The following is a 27184-nucleotide window of genomic DNA, read 5'->3' on the forward strand; positions in this document are numbered from 1 at the left end:
ATCTGCAATAAAATCAAGCTGAATGATGTGATCCCCAACATAGACACATCCGTAGTAATTTGCCAAGGAAACCACTTCCCACTGGAGGTGCAATCCCTCGGCAGCGTTTCAGCTCGCTGGATTCCTGCGTGCCCTGGCACTCCACAGGACAGCTGGCAGACACTGCTGCCTCTTGGCAGACAGTCACAGCAAGGGCAAAGCATTTAAAAGGTGCCGGGCAACCTCTGGATTATTCAAGGCAATTCTACACAACTCTTGATATTTTGCAAATCTGGACATTAAAGATGTGCTTAAGGAAATCTCCTCTCATCCCGTGTCTCTGTCAGAAAGAGATGGAGATAATCCTGTTGCCATAGTTCCTCTGGGCTGCCCCTGGGATCACTGCTGGAACATCTCGCTCTCTGAGTGTGACACAATTGTGACATCTTTGTATGTTAAATGCTGGGCTTGCAATTACTAGGAATCCTTTCAGGCTGTGACCGTTATCATGTTAAGGAAGAAGGAAATGTGTATTTATAATTTAAACTCCTGTCCCTTGTGACAGTTGGTTTATTCTCTGTGTAGAGGGTGAAGAGGAATTGTGATGTTAAAGCAGGAAGCAAGGCTGTTGTGGTGTTGGAAACAGGCTTCTTTTAATTCATTAAGGTAGAATAAATTGAAATACCTTCAGTGCAAGGTCACATTATGTTATGTATGTGTTCGCTAAGCCCAGGAAAAGGTTGATTGTATTCTTATTCTCCCATGGCTTAGGTTAGGTTACTTTGCTTAAAGTTTCTTTCCTATAAAACAAAGTAACACAGGTTGATGCCTCCCTAACAGTAGATTGGTTACAGCTAATTGGTTGGTGGGTGTTTAGTGCTGTAATTATGATCTGAGTTAAAGCTTTGCTTGTGTTTCACATCATTGAAAGCCCTTCCATTGAATTACAGCCTCTTGAATTGGATATTAATCCTGCTCAAGTACACTTAAAGCGAGCATGGGCTTTTGTGTTCCATGTAGGCATTTTTCTAGCAAACTGGTATTGCTCCAGGAGATGTGAAAGGAAAGAGGGTGTGCAAAGGCACACAAATATTCAGTAAGCACGGACCATTATCAGATGATCAATCAGAGTTGGGGGAGAGAGAGAGAAGCAGCTTTAAATTCGGGTGGGAAAGGGCATGGGAGCTTTTATTAAATTACTAGTGTTTTGTTCACTGTGGTCTGAACCTTGGGGTATTAAGGTGGTCATGGGTGATCTTAGGCAGGCAGGGATTTCCAAGAGTCTATAAAGCTATTTTCTCTCTTTTCTGAAATGAGTTGGCATCACTTACACTAAATTTACACCCTTGGGGTGCGGGTCCTTCCAGGCAGCATGGCCAAGCTCACGTACTGGGTCGGTGAGTTATGAATGTAGCAGTATTGTTAACATTCTGTTTGCAACTGGAATAACAGAGTTGGCGGCCTTTGTGTTGTAGCAAACAGCTTATCATAAGCTGTGCCCTTGTGACCTTCCAGGCAAACCAGGGCTGCTGATTCACGGTGTGACTCCCTGACAGCCCCAGACCATACAGTTAGCCTTTTGGCACTAGTGTCCACTGCAGTTATAAGAGATTTATAGCCATTTTCTGGTGCCAAATCACAAATTTGATTAAATTTTTTAAGTCTTTCCTTCAAAGCAAAAGGTAAGTGTAAAGTGTGTGCACTTGAAGAGAAAATGAGCACCTGAGACTCTTTTTTTGTACTGTTTTGAAGAGCAGTGGTTCTTCTGCCTCCAGGTAGAAAAAGTTATCTCTGAAATCACTAAATAGGAGTCAGAGTTTGGAAGAGCTGGGATTTGTATGCCAGTCAGCTTCCTGCTGGTCCTCTCTTTACAGGCTAGCACACAGAGCAGTCAAAACGGAAACTAAATTAAGTAGCTAAATTACTTTATGGCACACAAGTAGAGCATTTCTCTCTGTTTTTCTGAAAAGCACCATTCCTTGTTGCCACTCAAAATAAACCAGAGGAATAATGTAGTGGTTCTTTGAGGGCAGCTATTGCTTCTTCACAAATGTAAACAATGAGAAGGGAAGTCAGAAGTGAAATTCAAATAATGAGTTTTGCTTCATTAAGCAGCTGCTAAAGATTATCTTTAATACAGACTTCACTTAGGAAATAACTCAGGGATGGTGGAAGCACTTGGAGCTACTTGGGTTTGCTCTAGCATGTATACACTCAAAAGCTTTAGCTTTGTTGGTGTAGTCAGGTGAGTAATTTGTGATTTTGTAATACAATGTTCAGCAGCAGAAATATTGATTAGTTGTAAGGAATTAGGACATGGGTTAAAAAAACCTGCCAGAAATTTATGTTGGCTGACATTTTGTTGAAATGTTGAGTATAATAAAGTAATTGTTCTCCATTTGTAAACAGCATGGTCAATAGTCATAAAACAGGTGCTTTTGTTTATCTCACCTGCATCTGCAAGTTCCTGTCTGTGCTGTCAAGCGTGGTTCAGTCTTTATTGAAGCCAAGCGTGGCTCCTGTGTTGCAAGGGAGAAGTTTCATTTATGCTTTGTAAAGAGACAGCTTGCATTTACTTCTTGGTTACATGGTATTCAGTGGGAAAGCAAGAAGCACAGTTCCCAAATCTGACCTCTTCAGCTCCTGACTGCCAGGACCATGTTTCTTCAACATTAAATTTCCTAATGTGCCCAGCCTTCCTCATTCTTCCCAGTGCCAAAGTGGTAGTGGGAAAGAAGTGGAAAATAGAGCAAACTTTGTGACCTTAAAAGTCACAGTGTGTTTGCATAACTAAAGATGCAGATTACTCCATTCTTTGGAGGGAAGGACTGTTAATGATTCCCAGGTTGGAGACTTGTAGCTGCCTCTGGTCTCATTGAGGGGTGGGGCTGATGTAGATGTTGGTGGCCTTAGTCATGTCTGAAATCCTCTCATTTCAGAGGATTTGGTTTACTTCTTCATTCCATGCCAGCACACTGTTTGCTATGTGATACAGCTCTGGCAGGGGTGATGCATCCCAGAGCTGTGACATAGCCACTCCTGCCACAGAGAACACGATGCTGACAGCTTAACACATTTTCTCTTTACCAACTGGTCAGGGAAGCTTGTCCACACTAAAAGCTTGTCTCACCAAGGCTCTCTTCTCTTCCAGGTGATCCCAATGCTTCCCAGGCTGCTCTGTGAGGAGCTCTGCAGTCTCAATCCCATGCGAGACAGATTGACGTTCTCTGTGATTTGGAAGTTGACTCCAGAAGGCAAGGTACCTCAGGCAGCAGGCAGTCATCCTGCTAATCCATCCTCCCTCGGTGGCCAGCCCCTGCCCCTGTAGTGGTAAAAATGTCATCCCTTAACGCTCAGGTGGATAGCAAAGGTGAACAATACTGGAAGATGTAGGACTGTCTCGGTGTCTTGTCTTGCTGATGACATACTGTGGAATTTCTAACTGGAATAATCTCTCAACATGGTTGGGAAAGGATGAATATTTGTATGACTCTCAGGAATGGAGAATGGCCTGCTCTTTGCCAGGTCACCCAACCATTTAATGTCTTACCTCCAGCAGCAATTTGGAGCTAATGCTTTGGGTGGGACGAGATGTGCCCGCGGCTCCAGCCGTGCCTCGTGCGCGCAGGCAGTTGTGCAATGCGGCGGATGCGGCACTTTGCCTCTGTGGCCTCTCTGGTAAACTGACTGTTTAATTCCTCTTCAGAGCTGCAAATTACATCAATCCAAATACAGCATGATAGCCCTTCAGCAAAGGCATGGCTCCATCATCTCCATGTGTTATTTCCAGGGAGCAGTTGTGGAGGCTGGCTGTTGGTGCACTGAGCTGCCTTCAGCTGCCTGCCACAATTCCCCAGGTCTTCGTTTCTCTCCCTTCCCCATACTCTTTCTTACCCTAAAACCTCCTCTTTGTTCTCACAGGAATCCCTTACTAATCAAGGAGGGCTAAAAACTGGCAGTACCAGAGCACTCTTTAGTCTATGCACATTTTGTACTCAGATTTTTATCCATTGTTGTGCTCATATACAACTCTTTCTGTAGACAGTATTTCTTGGGCCAATTTGGTAATTTTTCACAAAGATTCACCTCCTTATTATTGTCCCAGCTGCTTTAATGGGTGCTGAATCAACCTTTGTGCTTTAACAAAATACAGTTGCAGTCCTGATTATGTATTTCTGCAGTGAGTCCCTGCTCTGGCACTGAGGTGGATTGTTTTTGTCCACAGTGAAGTGTTCTCCCTCCTTTAGCAACAGCATAATTGCCCATGAGGCCTTCTAAGAGTAGCTGCTAGGTAGATCTTTCATTGACTGTGAGTCATCTTTGAACAGCTAAAAGTCAAGTCTTAATTAAAATAAGCTTTTAATTACATCTTGTCTCTTGTCCCATTCAATATATCCGTTGTGCTTCAAGCAGTGCTCAGTATGACCCTGTCTGACCAGTGAGAAAACAGAGGAGCTGTAGCATTCAGCTCAGGGAGCAGACCTCTGGAGTGGTCTGGGCCAGGACCATGCTGTACCTGGGAGAACAGACTGCCTGTGACCATCTCAGCAAACTGGTTTCTCCTACAAGGCCTTTCAGGGTTACTCAAGGTCATGTGATGTGGATGACAGGTGAAGGCTGGAGTAGAATTTATTCTTTCCCAGAGGAAAAATGGTTGTAGGGCTTTTGCCCAGGAGGGCATTCTTCTAAAAGCTGGTATTTCTAGGTGTTACTATACCTGTATCTCAGTGCATACAGGATCACATGCTCTCTTACATTCTGCTGGGTGAAAGGGAGGTGAGTCAAAGGCCCCAACACAGCCCTCAAAGTTTAGCTGTTGGTAGAGAGCTGTGGGAGCACTGACAGTGAGGACAGGATGTTCCTCAGGACTATGGATTTTTTTCAAAAGTAGGCAGAACTGGGAAAGCCTTAGAACTTTAGAAATCCTTTAGATGCTGGTGCTCTGTGTGGACTCTGGGTACACCAGGTTTGCTGTGATGGGGGAGACCTTGCAGACTGGTCCTGTGGGCTACTCATTGTAATCTCCAAGTCCCAGCTCACAACCCTCAAATGCTGCTCCTACACTGTACCTTGCCCATCCCTCAGCCATGGCACATGGACCAGCCCGTGGGAGCTTGCCCATTCTTCTGGTAGTGTTTCCAAAGCTGGGCCTGCTGACCTATTGGACATGCATTCCCCATCACCACAAGAAGCTGAACTGCATTGAACTGATGCAGCAGAACACAGAGCAGGTGCTGCCAGCACTGTCACAGCATCTCTGTCCAGCTTTGTGGCTTTCTCTTCCTTTCTTTCTCCACAGCACGGAGGAAGAGACACACAGAGAATAACCATGAGCTGATGGTCAGTGCACTTTGCACTGCAAGATGCTACTTGTTGCATCTCTGCTATTAAAGCACTTTGGAATTAGAAATAAGCTTAAAAGCCCTGTGACTTTCAGAGCTCTGAGTTGCTGAGTTATACAGCACATATGTTCTGTGATGCATTAGGGAGGGAGGCAGCAAAGGTGTTTTGGGAATCAGTCCCTTCCTATTAAGAAGGTTTGTCTCTGAAGCAGTATCCTTGATGAGGCTGTCATAGAGAGCTCACTCTTCTCCCCGGACACTGTCACTTGCAAAATTTACCTTGTCCTGTTGGGCTGATAAAGGGGTAAGGTGGCACTGGCAGCTAAGGCAGAATTACAATTCTCCAATCAGTCTCTCAGCACTTGGGCTTTGAATGATTTATCACAACCTGCATCTGTCTCCAGAGCCTCATGCCAGTGCTCTTGACTTTTGTGAAGAGCCTTCTGCCCATGTCCCTCTGCACTTTGTCACTGCCCTGAGGAGCTGTTGCATTCTCTTGCTGAAAATAAGTTTTCCTGTCTGCTTTAAGAAATAATTCCGAATCCCTACTTCTACACTGGTATTCTTTAAGGGAGTTTAAAATGGGAGTGGCTTCTGGTTTAAAATAAAATAATTTTATAAGCAATTTATTGAATAATTTCCTCTCAATTCCAAGGTAGTTTGGAAGCCCAGAAAGGTTCCTGGCTTGAGTTTGAACCTAGAACCATGGACATGACCAGAGAAGCAAGGGGTCAGTGACTGTCCATCTCTCCTCCAGACCCACCAAAGTCCTACTCAGGCACTTTCACAAGTGCTAGTCAGATGTTGTGGTTCCTTCAGTACTCCTGAAAACAGTATTTTAAGGGCAGCCCCTTGTGCCCTGATGGCCACACTTTAAGTCATTCTGCTGTGTTTTAAGAAGGAGAAGCTCTCTGGCATGTGTGTATCTGCCTGTTGTCACTCCTGCACCTGGTAACCTGTGAGTCAACAGACTGGTTTCAGCTCCCAGATGGTCTGTAGTTCTTTGAGCTCTGTGAAGGAGGGAACTCAGGTAGAGGAGGGGGATCCAAGGAGTCTCCTATGACATGCACAGTATATTGTTATCTATTACTTGCATATACACGTTACTAGATGCTAGAGAATCTGTATGGGCAGAGGGCCTGAAGATCTCAGTAGGACAAGATCTTCACTCAAACATCACAGGTAGTGGGGAAATCTTTTGTCGTTCCTCCCAGTGTTTGTACAACTCCCCAAGCTTTTATGCACCAGAAGAATGAGTCCTGAGATCAATTTACACTTTACAATTTTGCAGATCCTTGATGAGTGGTTTGGGCGGACGGTCATTTGCTCCTGCGTCAAGCTCAGCTATGACCATGCACAGAGCATGATTGACAGCCCTGGGAAGGTGTTGTCACCTGAAGAGCTGCCCCCTGTCTCACCTCAGCACTCGATAGCCGAGATCCAGGAGGCTGTGCTGAACCTGCATCGAGTCGCGCAGCACCTGCGCAAGCAGCGCTTCACCGAGGGTGCCCTGCACTTAGACCAGGTGAGTCCAGCCCCTTCAGGCTTCACCAAAGCAATTTCACCTTCTACTCTCTAAGAATTTCCTGGCCAGTCTGAAAACTCCAAGTGTAAAATCAAGGCTGGAATAGAAAGGCAGATTTGAGTGCCAGTGTATTCTTAAGAGCGGCATCAAATTATGTACCATAAGCACTAAGCAGGATGAAAAAAAAAAAAATCCCTGTTTTTAAAGGAGTGATCCATTTTCCAACATTTTTCAAAATCCTGAAACCTTGTTGGACTGGGTAAGTAATTCATACAGTGAAACAAATCATGACAGTGTCATTCATTATCATGCAGTACAGATATAAGTATACATTTCACTGGGAAAGGCTCATCCTCCACATTTCTTTCTGTGCTTGCAATTTTCTTGTTTTCCACAGCTTTTGTAGCAGTTCTCTATGCTGGGAAAATGGCTAAATGTTATCTAAGTTAATACTTGTAAGTGTTGGGTGTGTTTCAGAGGAAAAAATGCTAGTGAGGAGGTTTTCTGTCTGGGGTGATTTAAATAATCTTGTATCAGGAGTGGTATGTGTCATTTCTATTTTACAAGGAGATCCAGATATTTTAGGCTATCACAGGAAAAAATACTTTTGTGTGATGTTTAGCTGCTCTGAGGTGGCTTCTGATAGTTTTTGTGAATAGGAGGTTCCAGTAATTTGTAGAACCCAGTGGTCTTCCTGAGCAGGAGACACTATTGTTTCATTTCAGAAAATGAGTGCTGATCAACATATGGTTATTTCTGAGAAAGAAGCTAGGAGTGGTGGAAACAGGGCTATTGTATGTAAGACATATGTTGTGACCCTCCCATTTTCCTTAGAATTGTAGTGTTGTCTCCAGTTCCAGGAAAGTCTAATTTTAGAGAAATCATTGCAGAGCAAGAGGAGCAAGTGTCTATAACCTGTTACCTTCCCCAACAGAGCACACAGCTTACTCTGGTGAAGCTGCTGTGAAGAGGAGGCAATGTGCTTTTCCCCCAAGTCTGAGATGGACAGAATGACAAATTTGTATCTTGAGTTTCAGCAGAGGAGTTTTTATTTTAGGATAAACCTTCTGCAGTAGGCAGTGTGGTGTCTGAGGCTATCTTGCCTACATCTGTTGTAGGAGGTCCCAGAGGACTGGTTCAGCACACATAAGTGAGCCTGGAACAAGGACATTTGCTTAAGACCCCCTTAAATTAATTTTAAAATTATATTTAAATAATTTTTGGAAATCAAACTTCCACTTTGAAGTTATCTTAAACCTCTCCTGCAACAGAGACTTCCTTCTTTGAGGTTTAGCATACAATAGCTAATAAACTGGGCCTTTGTTCCCATGCACATCCTGAATGCTGGAGAAACATAAAAAACACAGCTTTTGCCTGAGATCAGCTTGCTGGGAAGCCTTGGAGGTATCTGGCTTGGAAAAAGACTTCATGGTGACTGGGATCTGTGGCCCAGAAAGGTCACCAGCTGTCTTCCACAAGTCACTGTTAGAGTGTGGTTCTGAGTGCGCGCTGTGTGCCCCTGAGCTGAGTTACCTGTTATCAAACTAACCTCAGGGGAAATATGCTTTAAACCAGCTGTGACATTTTCAATGGGAGGATTTGGCCAGGGAAGCATCCTGTTCCAGTGATAGCCCATAAAAGATTAGCTGTGTTTTGTTTCGCTCTGTGCTCTTACAGAGGAGCCATTAAAGAGAACATATTGGAGCATCATTTGTGAGATTGGGATTAAAAGCCACAGTGAAGGGCACCAGAGACAGTTGATTCCTGCTCAGCCTGGTTCCCAACCATCATGATAAACTGAGTTATATCTCACAAGTGGCACTTTACACTGTGCAGAATCTCTCTCCCCTGGCAAGAATGTCAAAGTAATGGTCTCTGAGAAGGAGGCATATTTTAGATCAAGGGACACTTTCACCACACTTGGTCGAGTCAAGCACTGCCCTGATAGCTTTATTTTGATAAACTACACCCTCCTCAGCCCATGGAGGAAGTGGTTGCTCCAAGGCCTGAGGATGAACCGTGTGTGAGGGACATGTTTGTGGACATGGCCAGTGGTGTATGGCAGGACAAAGCAATTTCTGTCTTTGAATAGAAGGGGACAAATTCCTCTACTTTTGCTTCCCCAGTTCTCTGAGTTCCCATGGGCCCAGCTGTGTGCTATGTCCCACTTCCAGTCCCAACTGAGCAAGCAAGGGTGGGTCCAAATGGAAAACACACCTTTCTAATCACTGGACCTCTCACTGATTTCCTGTTGAGTAATGTAAATCCTGAACAATGGAAGACAAACTCCAGCAGGAAGCTTGGGGCAATGAATTATCGAATTCCAAATAAATATGTGAGTGAAGGAAATGATCATCCCACAGTCTTAAGGGAGGGGGTGGCTGAGCATGGATGACTCCTGTGCTTTTTTTCCAAGGGATGTAAGCCCTCTTCCTATATATTGTGTTATGTTTGAGAGTTCTACCATGGGGTAACTCCTGATTGAACAATGATGACTTTTTTTGCTTACTTCCACCCTGCCATTTTTCAGTGTGAAGTGTTCCTGTGCTTCCTGTTGGTATTAAGAATATCCTGGGGGAAAGAATCTCCCATCCTCCTTTGCCACTGGCTGTGGTGGCCTTGGGCTAGTGCTCTCCCTGTCTGCCTCAGTTTTCTCTTTGGAATGATGCTGATCTGTCCCATGGTATCCATGTAGTTTAGGATTTATTCCCCAAAATGAAGAACATTCCTCAGATGAAGCCATTCATGGGCATATCTTAACAGCAGAAGTACTGGCTGGCCAGGGAGCTCCTTGGACCTGACACAGGATGGCTCCAGTAGGATGCAGCAGTGTCAGGCTGGTCCTGATGGAGACAGAGGAATGTTTCCTCTTTGAATGCCACTGCTGAATTGTTACGACCTAATGTGAGAGCAGCATCTGCTTGCGCAAAGTTTTATCTTTTAGCAGCAATTTTAGAAGCAGGAATCTCCATAGCTCAACCGATTAAGAATATATATATATATATATTTTAATAGCTTAGGAATTACATATCTAGGTCACACAGAAGACCATGAGACATTACAGAGATAGTACACAGTCTGGAAAGCTTAGGATTTGTGGGTTCAGTGTCAGTATATGTGTGTCTCTTGGGGCTGTGTAATTTTGAATTCCTGCTTTAGTTTAATCCTGGCTGTGACTTTAACCTACATACCTGTGACCCACTCTTTCCCCCCACTCCCCAGTTCCTTTCATGCCTCTGCAGAAGTCTGGGAATCCTGCCAGGATTGCAGGGAATCCTGCTGCATTGGACCTTGGGTCTGAGGACCTTGTTTGCAACCAGAGCCACACATCCATCATTCCGTGGGGATCCAGCTGTCCCTATAGGCCCCTTCTGGGGCTTTTTCCCTAGGAGATGGTTTCCTGTGCTGCCTGCCAGCTTCCTAGCTCCAAAAAGCAGCTGAGCTGAGTTTTAAAGATTTAAAGACTTTGCACCTTCAACAGCTAAGAAGCTTATGAAACTTTGTCCACACAGACAGAGATTAATGTATTTCTTTTCCTTCTCATTCAGAGCTACAGCTTTTAGGTGCAAAGGCAAGAAGTCTTGTATGTGAATAAGAAAAAATGTTCAGGTATTTACAATATTGTCTTCGCCCCCAACATCTCCTTCCTGCACAGGACCATGAAATGCCACCCTTGTGCTGTAATCTCACAGCTCCTGGTGTACCAATCTATGAATTGTAGCAGATATCTGACCTGGTTTAAAAAGCAAAGTGAGCACAACCCGCAGCTTTCATTTTTTTTTTCCTGGCCAGGTTACTTTGAAGCTGGATCACTTCCCCAGCCCACAGCTTTTAGAAACACTAGCCAGAGAATCAGATAGAAACTTGCTTTCAACAAAAACCATCAAGCTTGCAGAAAAGCTCCTTAGCCTGCCTAGAGGAGACGTGCTGATAAATGGTTCTCTTTTGGCCTCAGCAGTTTAGAAATGAATCACGAGGACAGATGCCTACGGGAAGACAGGTTAAAAAGGATTTCTGTGCCTTTTTAAAATGAGAATACCCCAGGATGCTGATCTGTCTCTATGACAACTGTCTGTGAGCTGAGTGTTTCCTCTTGTTGTGCCAGTGATTCTACCTTTACCAGCACACTTACACCTGGGTGCTCAAAACATCAGCATTGGCCAAAGTTCCTTGTGACATCAACCCAAAGTGCATTTACATTGTACCACTTAGTGCAACTGAATTCTTTGCTAAAACAGCTTCTCTTCTTGTTTTCTGCAAAACAGACATTCAGCTTTGCAGGTGTGTGGGAGAAGGGAAGGGAAAAAGGACAAAAATGACAAAGATGAGAGTATGTTGAAAACGCAAATTTAAGTGTTGAATTGGTAGTGAAATGGTCTCACTTCTTCTTGCTCCCAGCTTGTGTATGATGCCATTGTCTTGTCATGTGAGTAAGGGTAGCTGTTCCCTGTGTGTCTGTATTGTTTTGAGTAACATAGAGGTAGCAAAAATTGTATTGTTGTAGCTCTGTAGCACACTGGAGACCTATGATCTTGTCCCATGGTTCCTGGGGATAAGGAAATTGGTGCTCTTTGAGAATATCTTTGTTTATTTAAGACTGGTGGTACTGCTAAAGTAAGACAGCATTTAATAGAGCTTCAGAAAACATAGGGAAACAAGGATCCCAAGCATCATGATGTGTGCAGAATGCCAGCTCCAAACCACCCAGGTTTGACACGTGATTTAGTAGCCAGCTCTGTGTAGTTTTTGAAGCTCTCAGAACCTAGTCTGCCTACTTGATGCAAATGGCTTTGAGAAGGTGACTCAAGCCACTCACATGGAAAGCAAGGAGGAGGAAGGACAATGCATGTGCAGGATGTGATGCTGTATGTTGGGAAATTTCCATTTTGGTTATAGCTAATGGGATAGGACAGATGTATTTTTAGACAGTTGTCCTTGCTGATGCTGTTTAATTGTAAATCTCAAGAACCACAAATTAATTACTCTCATTATTAAAATTTTCCAATATGCAACTGCTGGAAATAATTATGGGAAATTGTTTTGTCATATTTCCTGCCTCATATCTGTATAGTAAGCATTCAGGTCTTTTATTCTTGCTTTGTGAAAGTAATAAATATTTCTACCCTGGTTAAACAGTCATTGTGTGCAAAATACAGTTAATTAGTATATGAATAGAAGACTTAGCATTGGAAGAAGTGTTTAGATGGAACAGAAATGGGCTATAATGTTGCACAGACTTCAGTCTGAGGTGTTTCCTTTAATAGCATGTTCTGAATTCATGTCTTAAAATGCTGCTGGGGCAGAAAGGTTCATCCTGGCTTGACTATTCCCTGGAGTGATCCTTAGGTTTTCTGTCCAAGGCTTCTGTATGTGCTACCCCTGCACACCGAGTGTGTGGACTATTCAAGGGAGGAGTAAATGGCTTTGCTCCAGCCCCTGACTGGAGCAGGTGTTGCATCTCTTGGTCGGTCTCAGAAAGAAAGCTGTGGTGCTCATTGTATGGCATGTGACATTGGTACCAAATTCATCTCAGATTTGAAGAGTATGTACCTGGCTGGGCACTTGGCTTTGGTGTAAGAGAAAATCCAAAAGGCCCATCTATAAAAGCCTGAAAACTGCTATGAAACATCCCTAAAGAGGCTGTTACAGCAACAGTGCATGAACATGACAGCAAAGGCAGGGTGGGCAGTATGTACGGGGCTGTGAGATAAATGGAAACTCAGACTGACAGGGAGCTTTCATTATTCACTTCCTATCACAATTCCACCATTGTCTGCTCCTTCTCTTTGATGTCTGGTTAAAGAGACATCACTGAAACCCAGATTGGGGACAGCAGGTGCTATATGATCATTATGGACAGTTGCTTATACTGTGTGATACATAAGGCAGCTGGGGGAATGTTGGATGTACTTGGAGATTAATTTCTTTTGGGGATTTTGTGTCTTTTGCATAGCCCCAGTTAATGCACCAGAACGAGCACCTGAGGCTGCAGCTTCCTCCTGGGGAATGCTGCTCTTCCCTGCAGGAGTACCTAAAATGCATGAGAAAAGGTATGCCAGAAAAGCAGGGCGGATTTTCAGCATGTCTTCCCTGCAATACTACAGAGGAACATGGTGCTTGAAAGGAAAATAGGAGATGTCACCACTGTGGTCAGGAGCAGCTATGGCTTAGGTTGGGAAATGTGCACACACACCGAGGATCCACATGGGATGGAGGTGTTATGGGATCATATTATAGAGGGGATGTGTGTTGGCTGAGCGTCACTCCGCTTGCATGGAGGTGTTTGCATTGCCAGGAGGTTTTAAAATAATTTGACTAAATTAGGATTTTGAGTGGAAAGCTCTCTGCATCTAGTCATTTGCCCTGGGATTTTAATGAAGTCTTCCCAGGGGTGTGAGTAGGATTGATGTCCTTGCACATGTCCTGCCGTTCCCCAATCGTTCTTTTAGAGCTGAGCAGCTGTGTCCCAGCAGGAGCAGGTGGTGAAGTGGTAGAGCTGGCTTTGGCAGGAGGGGAGAGTCGGACACTGGAGCACAGGGCTCGGCTGTGGAGCGTTGTACTGGGAGCCACTGCAGCCAGATGTCTGGGCAAACATAGGCAGGAAGGAGCTCCCCACACAGTGGTGCTCTGGCATTAATTTACCATCAGTAATGCAAGAGTGGGTTACGACTTTATTCTTCCCAGAGAAAGTATTCCAGCCACTAGCTCAGATGCTTAAGACCTCTGGTGATGTACAAGTGGTTTGCTACTAAACAAACACAGCATAACCCTTGAGTTTTATTAAATCTATTGCACATGCAAGCTGAGAAAGTTCTCTATAAAAAACAGGTCTTTTGCTTTAATTTTGAGATGCTGTGTAACACAGCAGAAGTGTTGTTCTTTCACCTGCTAGCCTCAGAGGAGAGTATCAGAGGAGAGGCTGGCTCCATCCTTCCAGACAATGGGAATGGTATGAAGAGGTGAGGCAGTTGCCCGAGCTCACATGGTGTGTTGGTGGCAGAGCTGACAGGACTTTATCTGATTCCCCTGCCAAATCCAGTGCCTTGGGCCATTCTCTTCATCTCATATTTATTACAGCTGTTGAATAAGAACTGGTGCTTCTTTGTTTCTGCTGTGTATTACTGGCCCAGTTAAGGACAGGGTTTTTTTTCCTGGTTCCCTAACAGATATGTCTCACAATTCAGAGCAGAGAAACAAGGAGGGCTGAACTGTGGCCAGCCAGTGCAAGAGCAATTGGTGTGTTTCACAAGTAACCTCTCTCCCCATTCTTTTATGTTCTTGGGTTTTGCCTATGTGTGCCAGGACCGAGCCAGTGGGCTGCTATCCCATGGAAGTCCCTCCTGCTTGCCTGGGACAGAGTTGCAGTGGGCATCATTAGACCTTCCAAATTGCTCGACTTTTTCTGTTGATTGACTTCAGTTGGTGATCAGCCATTGTAGAAGGGGGGTGAGCTGGCAGTCATCACATGCTGACCTGCAAGCAAGGGTGAAGGTGTTTGCAAGCACTCCAAATTCACACATGAAGTACACATCTCTTGGTTCTGTGGATTAGCTCTTGCAGATGGGTCTTGCCCTTGACTTGTGATAGACAGCCTGGTGTCATCTGCTCTTAGGGACCTCAGACAGTGCCAAATATCATGTCTAGGGGAAATAGAGGGCATCTGTGTTGGCTTAGTGTGATGGAATGTGTCCCAAAGGTGATGCTGATAGCTCAGGTGAACAGATGATTCAGTGCTTGATCCGGCCGAGCAAGCTGCTCACTGGTATTTTTGAGGTTGACAGGGAGAGTAGTGGCTTCTGCTGGCTATATTGAAAAAGGTTCAGGATGGAAAAACTGGTTCTTAATGAAGCAGAAACAAACTGGTTCTTCAGTGTCTCTGATAGCAAGACAAATAAAACCTAGGAAAACACATGTTTGTGTAGAGGTATATATGGGGTGAATGCTGGGAGGAAATTCTTATTTTACATATTCTGCTGAGGAAACAATCCTTGCTCTCAGAGCCTTGCCCTCCACTTGATGGTGTTTTTCTTCCCTGGTGATGAACAGACGTCATCAGAAAGTCTCTTGTTGTTCCAGATTCTGTTTATCACGTATTTGAACAAAGACTTGACAAGGGCTTTTTTTTTTCAGGTATTAATTATAGTTGACTGCATGGCTAATCCATCATCCTCTTTAGATGGAGTCACTGGGTGTTGACTGATATAACTGCAAGTGTATCAGTCTGCCATGGGTGAAGATGTAGCAGCTCTTTGTCAGAGCCCTTTCAGTTTCACCCAATAGTATATAGAAGAAAGGATAATTGTATAATGACAAAAGACGACGTTTGGAAGGAGATGAAAGATTCTGGCATTACAGTTCTGTGATTTCTTATTACAATTCCAAAGTGAGAAGGGAAAAATTCATGGCCACAAGTCATTTTATCAGGTGTTTCTGGGTATGATCACTCCTGAGTCCTGGGATATTTTATCTTTTGTCATTCATAGCATACAGATGCTGAAGTACAAAGAAGCTCAGAAAGCACCTGTGGTTTTCATAGCCCACTGAAATGAGACTACAGAAGCCTAGCCAAGATCCTCAAGCTGAGCTGAGGACAGAGCTGATCATGCCCCATCTGAGGAAAGCAGTGCCTGCTGAAGTCCACTTTTGGGTTTATCTTTAAGTGTTCTAAGTCCAAGCTCACATCTTCTGAAATGATATGTCCTATTAAAGTTTGCAGTGATTCATTTGGAGTACATTTTGTTGAGTAACCTCTTGGGTTTGTTTTGAAAGCACGTGGCTTTGAATCTGTCTTGAGTAGTCTGGATCATTTATCTTGCCCTTTTGTGCATCTTCATGTGGTAACAGGGAAGTTGTTTAAGCAAACAAACATAATTCAGATTATGGATTTCCCCTGAATATGGAATTGCGTAAAATGGGAGCATGAAGCATCTCAGATAAGGTTGTTGGTCCACGTTGCACTTGTTTCCTTAGTTGGGATTTGAGGAAGACCTCCTCCCTGAGTGTGCTCCTTCTTTGGGCAGCTCTGCATTCACTTGTGGGAGACACATTCCCTGTCATTTCCTGCTTCCATCTTGAGGCACAAACACCCATCTCTCCCCAGAGATGTGTATTCACAAGTAATTTCATTGTCAACACCTTAAACCTGCCAGCACTATTAAACTTTGCCCTCTGAAGGAAGCATATTTCTATTTTGGATTTCATCTGATAGCTAATGTCTTGCATTTGTGCTGATTACCAACTAAGTCCATTGCCCATCTGGGATGGGATGCCATTAAATTGGTGGTCACTTGAAAACTAAACAAGAGACGGCGAGAAATTAGTCTCAAGAGTTTGCTGGACTTGAGTGGCATGAGGGACTTGAGACATCTGGGAGAAACCAGCCATGCAGAATCACTGTGGAGAGGTTTTTGTAGGTAATTCCTTTAACTGGGCTTGAAAAATTTGCTTCTGCCACAGAAATACAAACTAACCAAGCAATCACTCTTGCTTGGTTTTTGTTTGTTTTTGTTTTTTTTTTTTAAAAACCCAGCCTAGCCTGAATACAACAAAATTTAATTTGTGCCATCCTTGACAGCTGAAGTAAAACTGCCCTGTGATGGGTTTGATCTGTCTGATCCTGCAGAACTGGGGGGCTACAGAGCTGTCACTTATTGGGTGTCTCATGGCCATGCTGAAAAATTCAGTCCCGTGAGTCAGCAGGAGGTTTTGCATTAACTTTAGGATTGTGGTTTCACCTCAATTTCAAGGTCTCTGTTTTAATCTCAAGACTATCCTTGCTTTTCTGAGTAACAAACCCCTTGATCCAGCTTGCACTTTATTTCTGATTAGCATGTTAGAGTACAACCTGACCCACAGTACTGGGAAATAAAATGCTTAAATAGCTAAAATGGGATTTGAAAAAATGCAATTTATTAAATGATTTCTCGGTCATTGATGTGTTTAGCAGGTATAGAAGACAAAATGAACTAAAACAGGCCTTGGCATTTCAGAAAGTGAGTCATTTTTTCTGTTGCATCATGTATAAACTTTTCCCTACTCGTGTATGTATGGTTGAAATTACTTTGAGGTTTTGAATTCTCACTTCAGCTCTCTGGTTTTTATTATTTTCAAACATTACTGAAAGTGAATTCCTTTCACATTTGCTTGTGACACATTTCCTTGCTGTTTAGTTGTTGTTTTGTTTTGTTTTTAATAAGACAATGGGCAACATATAGGTGGTTAAATAAGCTGGGGAGTTACTGGTTTCTCATGTTCAGATATGAGTAAAAGTTAGGTATATTGATGGATCAATAACATTATTCCAGGGGGAGCTGCTGACAAATATCCTTTACCCAGTGGGCTAACCTTGAAATCCTTTGGCAGTGTGGTCATCTCTTTTCAGAATCTCAAGCATTTATAGAGGTTTCTTGAAATCAGTTTAAAGACCATGAACATGGTGCTGTTGCAGCAAGCTGAGATAGTAAACAGGTGTGTCTTTCCTTAAAAATGTGCAAGAGAGTACTCTGAGGTTCTCCACGTTGGAAGAATGCTATTGCTCAGAGTCCCAGGAGTTCTGAGATAAAGAATCGAGTAAGATGAGGACCAGGAGATGCCAGGGAGAAATATGGTATCTGAACAGAGTTTCCACAGGCCAGGCCCAGCACAGAAGCCAGCTGGTCTCCACAAGCCAGGACCAAAACAAATGCTGTACATTCTTCTTGGGATGAGGAAATCCAGCAGACAGAGGTGTGTCAAACCTGTCCTTGTGTGCCCACTTCGTAGGGAGAAGTGGATATGCCACAGGAGTGAACTGGACGACCTTCTTCAGAGTTCACAGCTGCCACCTGCAGCTGAACTCTGCAGAGGACAGAGGATTTGCCCCAGCCCCAAGCAGTTGGACAAAGTAACATCACGGGGGCATCATCCCTTCAGGAAAATTGTCTGTAAATTACTTTACACCCAGCACTGAACATCAGTGGTTTTGCCACAAGTAGCCTTTGTCGTACCCTTTGTTGGGTGCAAAACACAGTTGAGAGGAGGAAGATTTACTGAAAAGACCTTGAATTAATTTTCATTTTGAAAGAGGGAAGGATTTGGAGAAGGGTTTTTTGTTTGTTTGAAATAAAAAAAACCCAAACCATTTATGTACCTGTTGCCCCAAATGTTTTTAGAAGTAGCGTGCAGCAGCACAGTCTGCCTTGTCTCATTAGAAGCTTGCTTGATCTTCAGTCTTGGCAGATTCCATGTGAGTCTATGAGATCTTTTAGAAGGATCAAAAGTTGACTCTATGGTATGAGAGGGTAGGAATCTCCCAACTTATTGAATGTCAGCTGTGACAGTGCAGTTCCTGGCATGTGTTGTGTCAAGGCTCTGCAATTATGGCATGCTGGAAATGTAGAACTGGAAAGGGCTTTAGGAGATGATCCTTTCCTTTTCCTGGCAGCAGCAGGAGCTCAGCTGGTAGCAGTTCTGAGCCGTGTTTGTTGCTGCTCTGTCACTGAGCCTTTGTAGCTGCTGGGACCTGTGTAGCCAGAGCAAGTTGCTCCTGGGGTTGTCTCCATGACTTTCACCCTCCAGCCATACAGATACAAGAAGCTGCCGTTGGGCCTGTCCCTCACGTGTCCCCAGTTAGTCACTGGAATCTGAAATGCTAAAAGCCTGCAGAGACCTTGCAGGGAAGTCAGCTGAGTGTGCCAAGGTCCTCTGGGGTAGAGTTCAGCAGTCTGAAGGGCTCACCTGATTACAGCAAGGTTGTCATGCAGAGTGACTCACATGAGATTATCTTTGATGTCACTGAGTGTTTCTTCCCATTACAGTTGACAGAACAGTTGATCAGAGCATGGTAATAATGTGGGTTCAATTCCCCTCTGGGCCATCCATTTAAGAGTTGGACTTGGTGGTCCTTGTGGGTCCTTTCCCACTCGGAATATTCTGTGATCCTGTGACAACCTGCTGGCTGCAGTTGTGGTGGGGTTTTACTTGCTGGGGCTGCAGGGCAGTGCCAGGGTGTGAGATGCCCTCATGTGCAGTCTGGGCAGCGCAGCTGGATACTCCTGTGGCTTGTGGCATCCCATGGGTGAGAGGCATGGCTGAGGCAAAGCCTAGCAGGGACCATTGCTCTTCAGTTTTAAGTGAGGATTTCAGGTTTAGGTTGGGTTTATGGAAAGCAGCGTGAGGTTTGGTTTACAGAAGGAAAAAAAAAAATAGTCTTTTAAAAAAGCAATTTGTTCCTGCTTTCTGTGAGCAAGGTTTCCAAACGGACTCGGTCAGTCCTGCAGTATGATCAACACGACTGGAAAAAAATACCAAGTGAAGTAACACAGTGGCTGTGGTAAACATGAACTGGGGCCTTGGAAGTAGCTAATGGCATACCACAAAAGAGTCTCCTTTCACCCACCAAGGACGGTGCCAGCAGCAAGCACTGCCAGCGCTGGCGTCTAGCAGAAGAAAGCATCATTTGGCTCCCTTTTGGATTTCATTACTCTTCCTGCACTCCCTCCTGCTCACAGCAAAAGCCTTTCCAGTTGTAAAGAAGTGAATTAACTGCCTTCGTGTCAGTGATGGATGAGGCGCTTTCTCCCCCTTCAAAGAGAGGAGCCGTGCCGGTGAATGCGGGACGGCAGAGTTGAAAAGTCCAAGCGGAACAGGAGAGCCCGTGTGGTGACCCAGCTGTCAGGCAGGACACCCTGGGGACAGCTCCCACTGCTGCCCTGTGAGTGGGGAACAAAAACCACTCTCAGCACGCTCGCCTGGCCTCAGGGCTCTTTTTTTTGTCTATGTCCTGCTTTCAGTGGACTTGGGCACATCCCTGAGCACACAGCAGCCGTTTGTGCGGGTTCAGGGAGCCTCAAAGGCTTTCACAGGGAGCTCCTCCAGGCTGCACAAAGCGGGGTTACCATGCTGGTACTTGGGAGATCTCCTTTCAGGCCTCCATGGCTAATCATATTAAAGGTGACCTCGTGGGCAGCGCTCTCCATTGTTGCCATATGTTTTGTCCAGTGCTTGAGTGATGTTGTGCATTGGAATGTATTCATGCGTCGCCTAATTTAATCACCAGGCTTAATCCCCTCTCCTGTTCTACACCCTTAAAATTTACTGGCTCCTTTCTAGCCTCCCATGCATTGTCTGTGTCTCCTTCACAGGCTAATACCGATGCCTGGAGATATTTTTATTTATTTATTTATTTTCAGAAAGTATTTAAAAATATAATCTCAACCATAAGCCTCTCCGAAGGGAGAGCAGGCACAGTGGATGCTCTAGCAGGCTGATCCTTCTTCCCTGTGATCTTTTCCTTCCAGCTTTTCCATAGAGAAATTAGGGATTAGGCTCATGGGTTTAAAAAAAATGAAAGTACTACGAATGGAAAAAGGACTGAGAAAGCGGTGTGTCTCCTTTTAATATTGTTGGAATAAATAACTAATTTTAAGAACTCGACTGTCTCTGTAAAATATGGTGTTGGTTTCTGCCTTTAAAACTTACTGCTTTGGTATGGACAGCTCCTGTTCCAGGGCTGACTGGACAAAATTAACCCAACAAAGACCCAAGTCCATCAAGCTGGGAAACTGCAAAGCCTGATTTATGCAAGACTGCTGCAAAACTCAGAGAGCTCTGCAAGAGCTGCTGTGCTCCACAGCAGACAGGCATTTCTAGGGAGCAGGCCTTTGCAGAATGTCTTATAATTTCCAAAAATTTTGTTAAGATTTGCTTGCTCCAGCTGATGCTGCCTTTTGAAGGGGTATGTTAAAAATGGGAATTTGAGATTCGGTTGTGTTGTGACTTGATTGAGGTGTGGATGGGAGCAGTCCTGGCAAGGGAAGGCTATGATGAGATTTTAGGGGGATACACAATCAGCTTGCTTGTATGCTGAACTCCCAGGGGCAGAAAATCTTACACTTGCTGAGGCAGATTGATAAATAAACAACCTCATGCTGTGGTTCAGCTCTTAGATTGTCCTGCTCTGCTACAGCATGCTGGTACCCACACTTCTAAACAGTGAAACACGTCTTGGGTGTCTTTGAAACCTTAAACATAGATTGTATTTGAATTACAGCTTTGAGTTTCCCTCTGTGTGTGGGTGTACACAAGCACACATGAGATCCCTGCAGCCAAGTTCTCACACATGAGCTTGCTGACCTTCTCTGACTGTGTGCTCTGTTTTAGGTCTGATGGAAGGAAGGCGGGATGACATAAAAGGTTGCACATTTGTGGCTGGTTTTAAAAATAGTTTTAAAATATTATGTATCTTCATTTTAAAGAAATGCAATACTGCTTGGAAACCACAGCTACTGAACATAAACCATGTTGAGCCCCTTACATATGTTTAGTCACAGCGTGGAACAGAGGGTTGTAGCATCCTGCTGTGCTTTAACACTGGAAGAAGATTCCCCCACGCGCCAACAGGGATCCACAGCAGCATCACAGGCTCTGACATCAATTTGGCCCTACAAAATGCTATAGAATTTACACCTTCTCAGTGTGAACCTTACCAGAGCCCTTTCTGAAGTGCCTACATACAGAAATTGCTTCTCCACTGAAGCGCAGCCGTGTTGGAGCCAGAGGACAGCTGGCCATGGTTTAGCTGGAGGGCACGGTGCCTGTCCTGCTGCCAGGGGTTTTGGGCTTGCTAGGACAAGTCTCCTGGCCACTGTCCATTCCTGCTTCCTTCTTTTCCTGTGACAGAGGAGCCTGGAGCCTCTAGGAAAATGTGGGCAGGAGCAGGTTTCTGCCAGAAGAATTTAGCCGCACCACAACCAGTCTCTTCCCAGGGGAGCCTGGCAGTTGTGCTAACAGCAGCAGCTCTTGCTGTCCATGGGAATGGAAAGAGATGTCTTGGGAAAGCTTTGGATCTCCTACTCATGCACTGAGCAACTGTGCTTAGACATGCCATGGGATTTTAATGAAGTCAGGGAAAGGAGCTGATGGCACACAGCCGACCTGTGCCCAGGGAGGAGGGTGCCAGCACTGCCATGGCAGGATGTGGAGTCGTGTTCTGTGGCAGCCTCAGGAGAAGATGCTCTGCACCTGAGTGCTCTGAGTGTGTATGGCAGATGTCCTCCCATCCCCATGCTGTAAGTGTCAGCAGGAAAAGGTTTGACCAAGGACATGGCACAGCTGCCTGCAGCCCTGGCAGGTTGTAACATACTGCAGGAAAGTCCAGGTTGTCCCCAGAGACTGAGCAAAGCTTGAGTCAGCAGCACTAGATCTGGACTTCAGGACTAGCAGGTATTTTACAGCATCACCCCAAGGGATGGGGGAGAACAGTGTGTCTGTCAAACAGATCAGCATGGTGTAATCAGGGTATTCTGCTCTTCATAGTCCCAGTTTAATGGGTTTCAGATATAACTAAACTTAGAAATACTGTTGTGATTGCTCTTGTTACCTGGTAGAGCTTTTACTGTGTCAGCACAGGGGCTGTTCATGTTTTAATGGGTTTATCTCTTGTATGGAGGGTATTACAAGCTTTCATCTGTCTTCCAGTGAGACTCTATGGAAATCCCTCCAGGCATGAGGCAGTACCTGGGTGCTGAATTAATCTGTGCTCCTGGATTCTCACAGCTCCATTAGTGGCTTAGCAGGGGAAGCAGTTTGCATTAACAAACTTAAGAAAATAGGATTTGCTGTGTTTGATCTGCCCTCCTTGCATCCTCCCAATAGCAATGACAAAGACTGGGCACATTATGGGAAGGCACAAAATATCATAAGAAGGACACAAAACAGACTGATTTGTAAAACATGTAGTAGCATCCTCCAGGGCTATTGGGTTGGGGGGAAAGCTGTGTTGTAGTCATGTTCAGTAAAAGACACCAAACCTTTCTTCCTCCTGCCACATACCCAGACACATCTGCACCCACAGCTCTTACCTTGCCTTTCCCTGTGACTTGAGCCATTTGAAGACAGCACAGTGTCACATCCTCCTCCAGGTAACCACTGCAGTCTGCTCTCTTGCTGGTGTGAGGCTGGGGCAGCTCTCAGAGACCATACAGTGCTTTGGGAAGAGCTGTTTTTCCCCTCACTTTTCATCCATTGTTGCTGGTATTCTTGATCTGTTTTCCATTAAAGAAACTGCCTGTGGAGCACCACTGTGTTTCCCTTGTGGTGCTCTGTGCCTTAGCAGAGCTGTCTATCCATCAGGGGCTGGATCTGACCTCTCTTTGGGAGCTGCTGACTTCTGCAACGCAGTTCTCTACTGGCCACGGGCTCTCGCAAATCAGCAGGGCCAAGCATGAAGTTAAACTTCAGGCTGCTTAAACCTGGGGTCAGTAAGTTAAGACCTGTTTTCAGGCACAGCTGTCAGGAGTCTGAAATAATAACAGTTTGGGATAATAACCTGTTATCTAATAACAGCATACCAAGCAGTGAGTTTAGAGAGTGTTTCTACTTGGTTGTGTTACTTTTCATCTAAAGCAAACGTGGAACACATCTCTTGCTTTTCTTTCAAGCTCTCAAATACCATTTTGGGCCAGAAAATGCCTTAGAGATCTCTTTCTGATCAGGCTTTGTTTTTCTCTGTCAGATCAAGATGGCATACATGTGGACTTCCACACCACCCAATCTATGACAAAGCTGGTGTTGGTCCCACAGACCCCTCAGGTCCTGGCTGTGACTGACCAATGAGCCACAGGTGCCATGGCTGCACAGAAATGCCCTTTCTCTGGCTGCTGGCACTGGTCAGCTTAGGGGAAATTTTATGTCAGCTGAACCCCCAAAGTTCCTCTCCTTATTAATGGTGAGAAATGTTTCATTTTTTTCATGTGGTTTCTTTAACTCATTTGTTTGGTCTGATTGCTCCAGGATTTTCAGAGCAGTGGATGTATTTGTTGCTCTGCCAGCCCCTGGTGGATGAACCAGAGATTCTGAGGCCCAGGATCTGGGTCAGTCCTGGGTATCAATGGGTGCTGCTGGTGTCATTCTCTCCTTCTCTAGGCTTTGCACCAACTGCAGGTGCCTGTGGGCTTTGGAACTGTAGTGTCAGCAGCTCCATTTCTCACCTCTCTTCTCATGCAGCAGATCCAGGAATTGCCTCTTCATGTTCACGCCAGCTACAGCGCCCTGTGCTGTTTCCTGGCCTCTGGCTGTTGGCCTCTGATCTCTCCTAGGCAATTTTAACCCTCTGATAAGTACATAAGATCTGAGTGCTGCCCTCCAGCCATCAACTTCTTCATGGACAGAGAAACTTCACTTGCTATCAACTCTTAATTGTTTGAGAAGGGGCAGTCTTACCTCCCCAGGAGTCTCTGGGGTTGTTTAAAATTCTTGATTGCAATCTACCGTCTTACTAGGGTCTTGATCATCCTCTTCTCCCAAATTCCTGCTTTCCCAAGTGAATTTTCATATCTCTCAAGTAAAGAAGAGACCATTTGGGCTGGGCAGGATGAAATTGCTCCCAGTAACTGTTTCCTGCTAAGCCTGTAGACATCATCAGCTTTCAGAATGCAAGAATTTTCTGCAGCCCAAAATCTCTTGTCTCAATTGAGGCTGGCAAAGCCCAGCTTGTGAGGGTTTTGTTACTGCACAAAGTGAAATCAATGAAACTGTATTTTAAAACGTGGATGGGACTGGGAGACGCAACAGAGCTGGAAATGCTTTAAGGAGAGGCTGGGAGACAAGCTCTGAGTAACAGAAAATGAAACAGCCAAGCAGTGAAACTTGGCATGTGTCTTGTTAGTGTCACATTTTTTTTAATATGGCATTTCCTAGGGATGTTTTGCTTCTATTTCCAAGTTGGTGTATGTGTAGAAAATACTTTTAACTTCATTGACAGTTCCCTAGTGGTCTAGGGCATGCAGTGCAGTGTCACAATTTGTTAGCTTCTGAAGAAGATATTGTTAATCCACCAATTTAAACTCCTCACAAATGTGTAATCTGTATTTTAGTTTTGTGGTTTCCTAATCCTGCATGCAGAGAATGAGCTCATCCAGTTTATAAAATGAACAGAAGAATTCAGCTCTTCTTTCTAAATAAATCTGGATCCATTTCTTTGTGGATTGCGTCTGAAAACTGATGCAAGCGTGAATGATTAAAAATAAACTCATTTGCAGTTTATATTTTTGCCAAGTGATGAAAGTTGTCTTGTGCCCTATCTTTCTAGAAAGACTCTTCAACTTTGACTTGCAGCTGTCACATAAAAGCCAAGGGTGTGATGCCAGCTTGTCATTTTGGTGACAGCATCTGCCTGTCTGTGCAAAGGTTCCAGCCACAGTTCTTCCTGGCTTTGTTGTGCTGGCTGAATACCCACAGCAGAGGTTTTGGGGCCACTAACCATCAATAGGACAGCCCTCTTATGTTCCAGGGAATATGTGCTGGTGACTACACTTCTGTAACAGGGAGACCCTCTCACTGCATCCCAGGGCTGATGTTTGGAGAGCAGGAGCTGTTGCAGCCTGTGTGCTAATTCAGTAATAGCTTATTGTGGCTTTCCCAGGCTGGGAACCTTTGGGTTTCCAGATTAATTTAAGAGGAAAGAGCTATCTTTTCTCTTCCATCTGCCATGTCAGGAATTCACTGGCTTTTCCCATGTTTTATGCAGCTGTATAATGCAGGCAGCAGTTAAGCAAATGATAAGATTTTAAAATTAAGCAGAGGGATTCAGACCAGAGTGATACCCCAAATGTGTTTCAGCACCTAGTCCTAGGCTGGATTGGGGTTTGATTTGACATTGTCCTTAGCCACATGCATGGATCTTGTAGCCTGTTACAGGAGGCAGTTTGCTGGTTAATGTACTGAGGGCATGGAGCAGCAGGGACAGCTTCAGGAACCTCCTAGAGAATTTAAACCTTCCCCTGGTAATTGCACTCTTAGGGATGGGGAGAAGGAGCCTCACAGAGGAGGCAGTAGGTGTGATGTACCACTTTCAGACCAATTCATGACTTCCAACCAGCAGCAACAGCAGTCCCATAATCAGGTGCTGAGATTGGCCAAACATTTGCTGTCTACAAAGCCAAAACCCAGTGTGAGAGGTAACTTGTTGAGCTGGTAGCAAGTTTCCTTGTCTTTTCTCTTTTTTCCACTGTAGGACTTTTGGTTTGTCCTTTATTACCCCCATCCTGTCCTTACCACATGTTCTTCATCCACTGCTCAGGGTCTTTCTCCAGCAATTTTGAGCTGCAGCACAAATAGAAAAGCTCATGGAAGAAGTGCTTTGGTCTCCAGAGCAGCTCCTTTAAGTGAAAACACAGCTGTGAGGTTTGCAGCCTGTGCTGCTGTAAGGGCTCATCCAGCCGGCACAGCCAGCACCGCTGCAGAGCTTCCAGCACGCAGGAATTGGGAAATCCATTGTGAACAAGATTGAGTTTGATGGCCTGCGTGGAAGCAGATGGATGTATTTTTAAGGGATGAGGTGCCAGAAAACTCTGTGATTACGTTACTGGAGCATGGCTCGTTTTTTGTGGTTTTAAAAGTGAGTGTCAGGACTTCAGGACTATTTCTTTTTCGGGTCAAAACTGAAGTTTGGGCGGGGCATAAAAACCTGCTTGATGACTAAGTTTATTCTTAAAAAGCTTTCTAGAGCTTGCTGGAGAGGGGAGCCTTTATTCCACTTTGTCCACTGGAGCAGATACCAGTCTTTCTGGACTTCCATGCAAATGGGGTTAAAACTGATTAAGTGCCCAGAGTAAAAAGAAGCCCTGTCTTTCAGGAGACTGTTTTCAGTGTGATCTTTAGATCCAGTTCCCTGGTTTTTGTCTCGGAAGCTCGCATTCTGCCTTGCCTCCTTGCCCTGGGTGAACTCTTTCTGCTTGAATACCCCCCACATCAGTGGAATTACCTTGACCGGCTCCAACCGAGGCTGCCCTTACATCGCCCTACAACTGGGACAGCTCAAATCTGTGACCTGGTTCCTCGGCTGAACCGATAATACCTCTCTGACACAGGGCATGTGTAGAGAAAACTTTTCATCTCATGTCAAAGGTTTGATGCTCAAAGCCAAGGCTGGGAACAGAGGATCCAAGCCAAGCCATTTACTCAAGGGACATGCAGAATTTGCCCAGTCAGGTCAATATAGGGACTGGCAGCGTTTCAGCAGCCAGAAGAGTGCCACTCATGCTCTTTCCTTTTTGGAGCTACCAGGCTTTATCACATGACCGAGCCCTTAACTGCTGTAGGTCTAAAACATTCTTTAAAATGAGGATGGTTACTGGCTAAACTGAAACCCAGGCAAGTCTGGAGATCCATAACAATGTGAAGTACTGTTCACTCTTTCTGAAAATCTCTTTTTAGCCCTGGTGGAAGAAGCCCCAAGACGTAGGGAGCTTCCCCGGCACACCCACCAAGGCCTGTCTGCCTGAGCAGGGCATGGGACACAGAGCTGCCAGTGCACTGAGGGGCAGCTTCTGCTTCACTGGTGTCTCATATCTGTGCACTG

The 27184-nt window shown here is 44.8% G+C and overlaps 1 protein-coding gene across 4 annotated transcripts in view; it reads left to right on the forward strand.

Annotated features, from left to right (window-relative positions):
• DIS3L2 (DIS3 like 3'-5' exoribonuclease 2) overlaps positions 1–27184 on the forward strand; it is a 178437-nt gene that overhangs the window by 109186 nt on the left and 42067 nt on the right. For all 4 annotated transcript variants that reach the window (XM_015637358.2, XM_015637359.2, XM_015637357.3 and 1 more), the window contains exons 13-14: positions 3131–3238; positions 6613–6846. In XM_015637358.2, coding sequence (XP_015492844.1) covers positions 3131–3238; positions 6613–6846 — 342 coding nt within the window. The remainder of the gene's footprint in view (positions 1–3130; positions 3239–6612; positions 6847–27184) is intronic.

This window comes from Parus major, chromosome 9 (assembly GCF_001522545.3).
Source record: "Parus major isolate Abel chromosome 9, Parus_major1.1, whole genome shotgun sequence".
NCBI classification, from domain to species: domain Eukaryota; kingdom Metazoa; phylum Chordata; class Aves; order Passeriformes; family Paridae; genus Parus; species Parus major.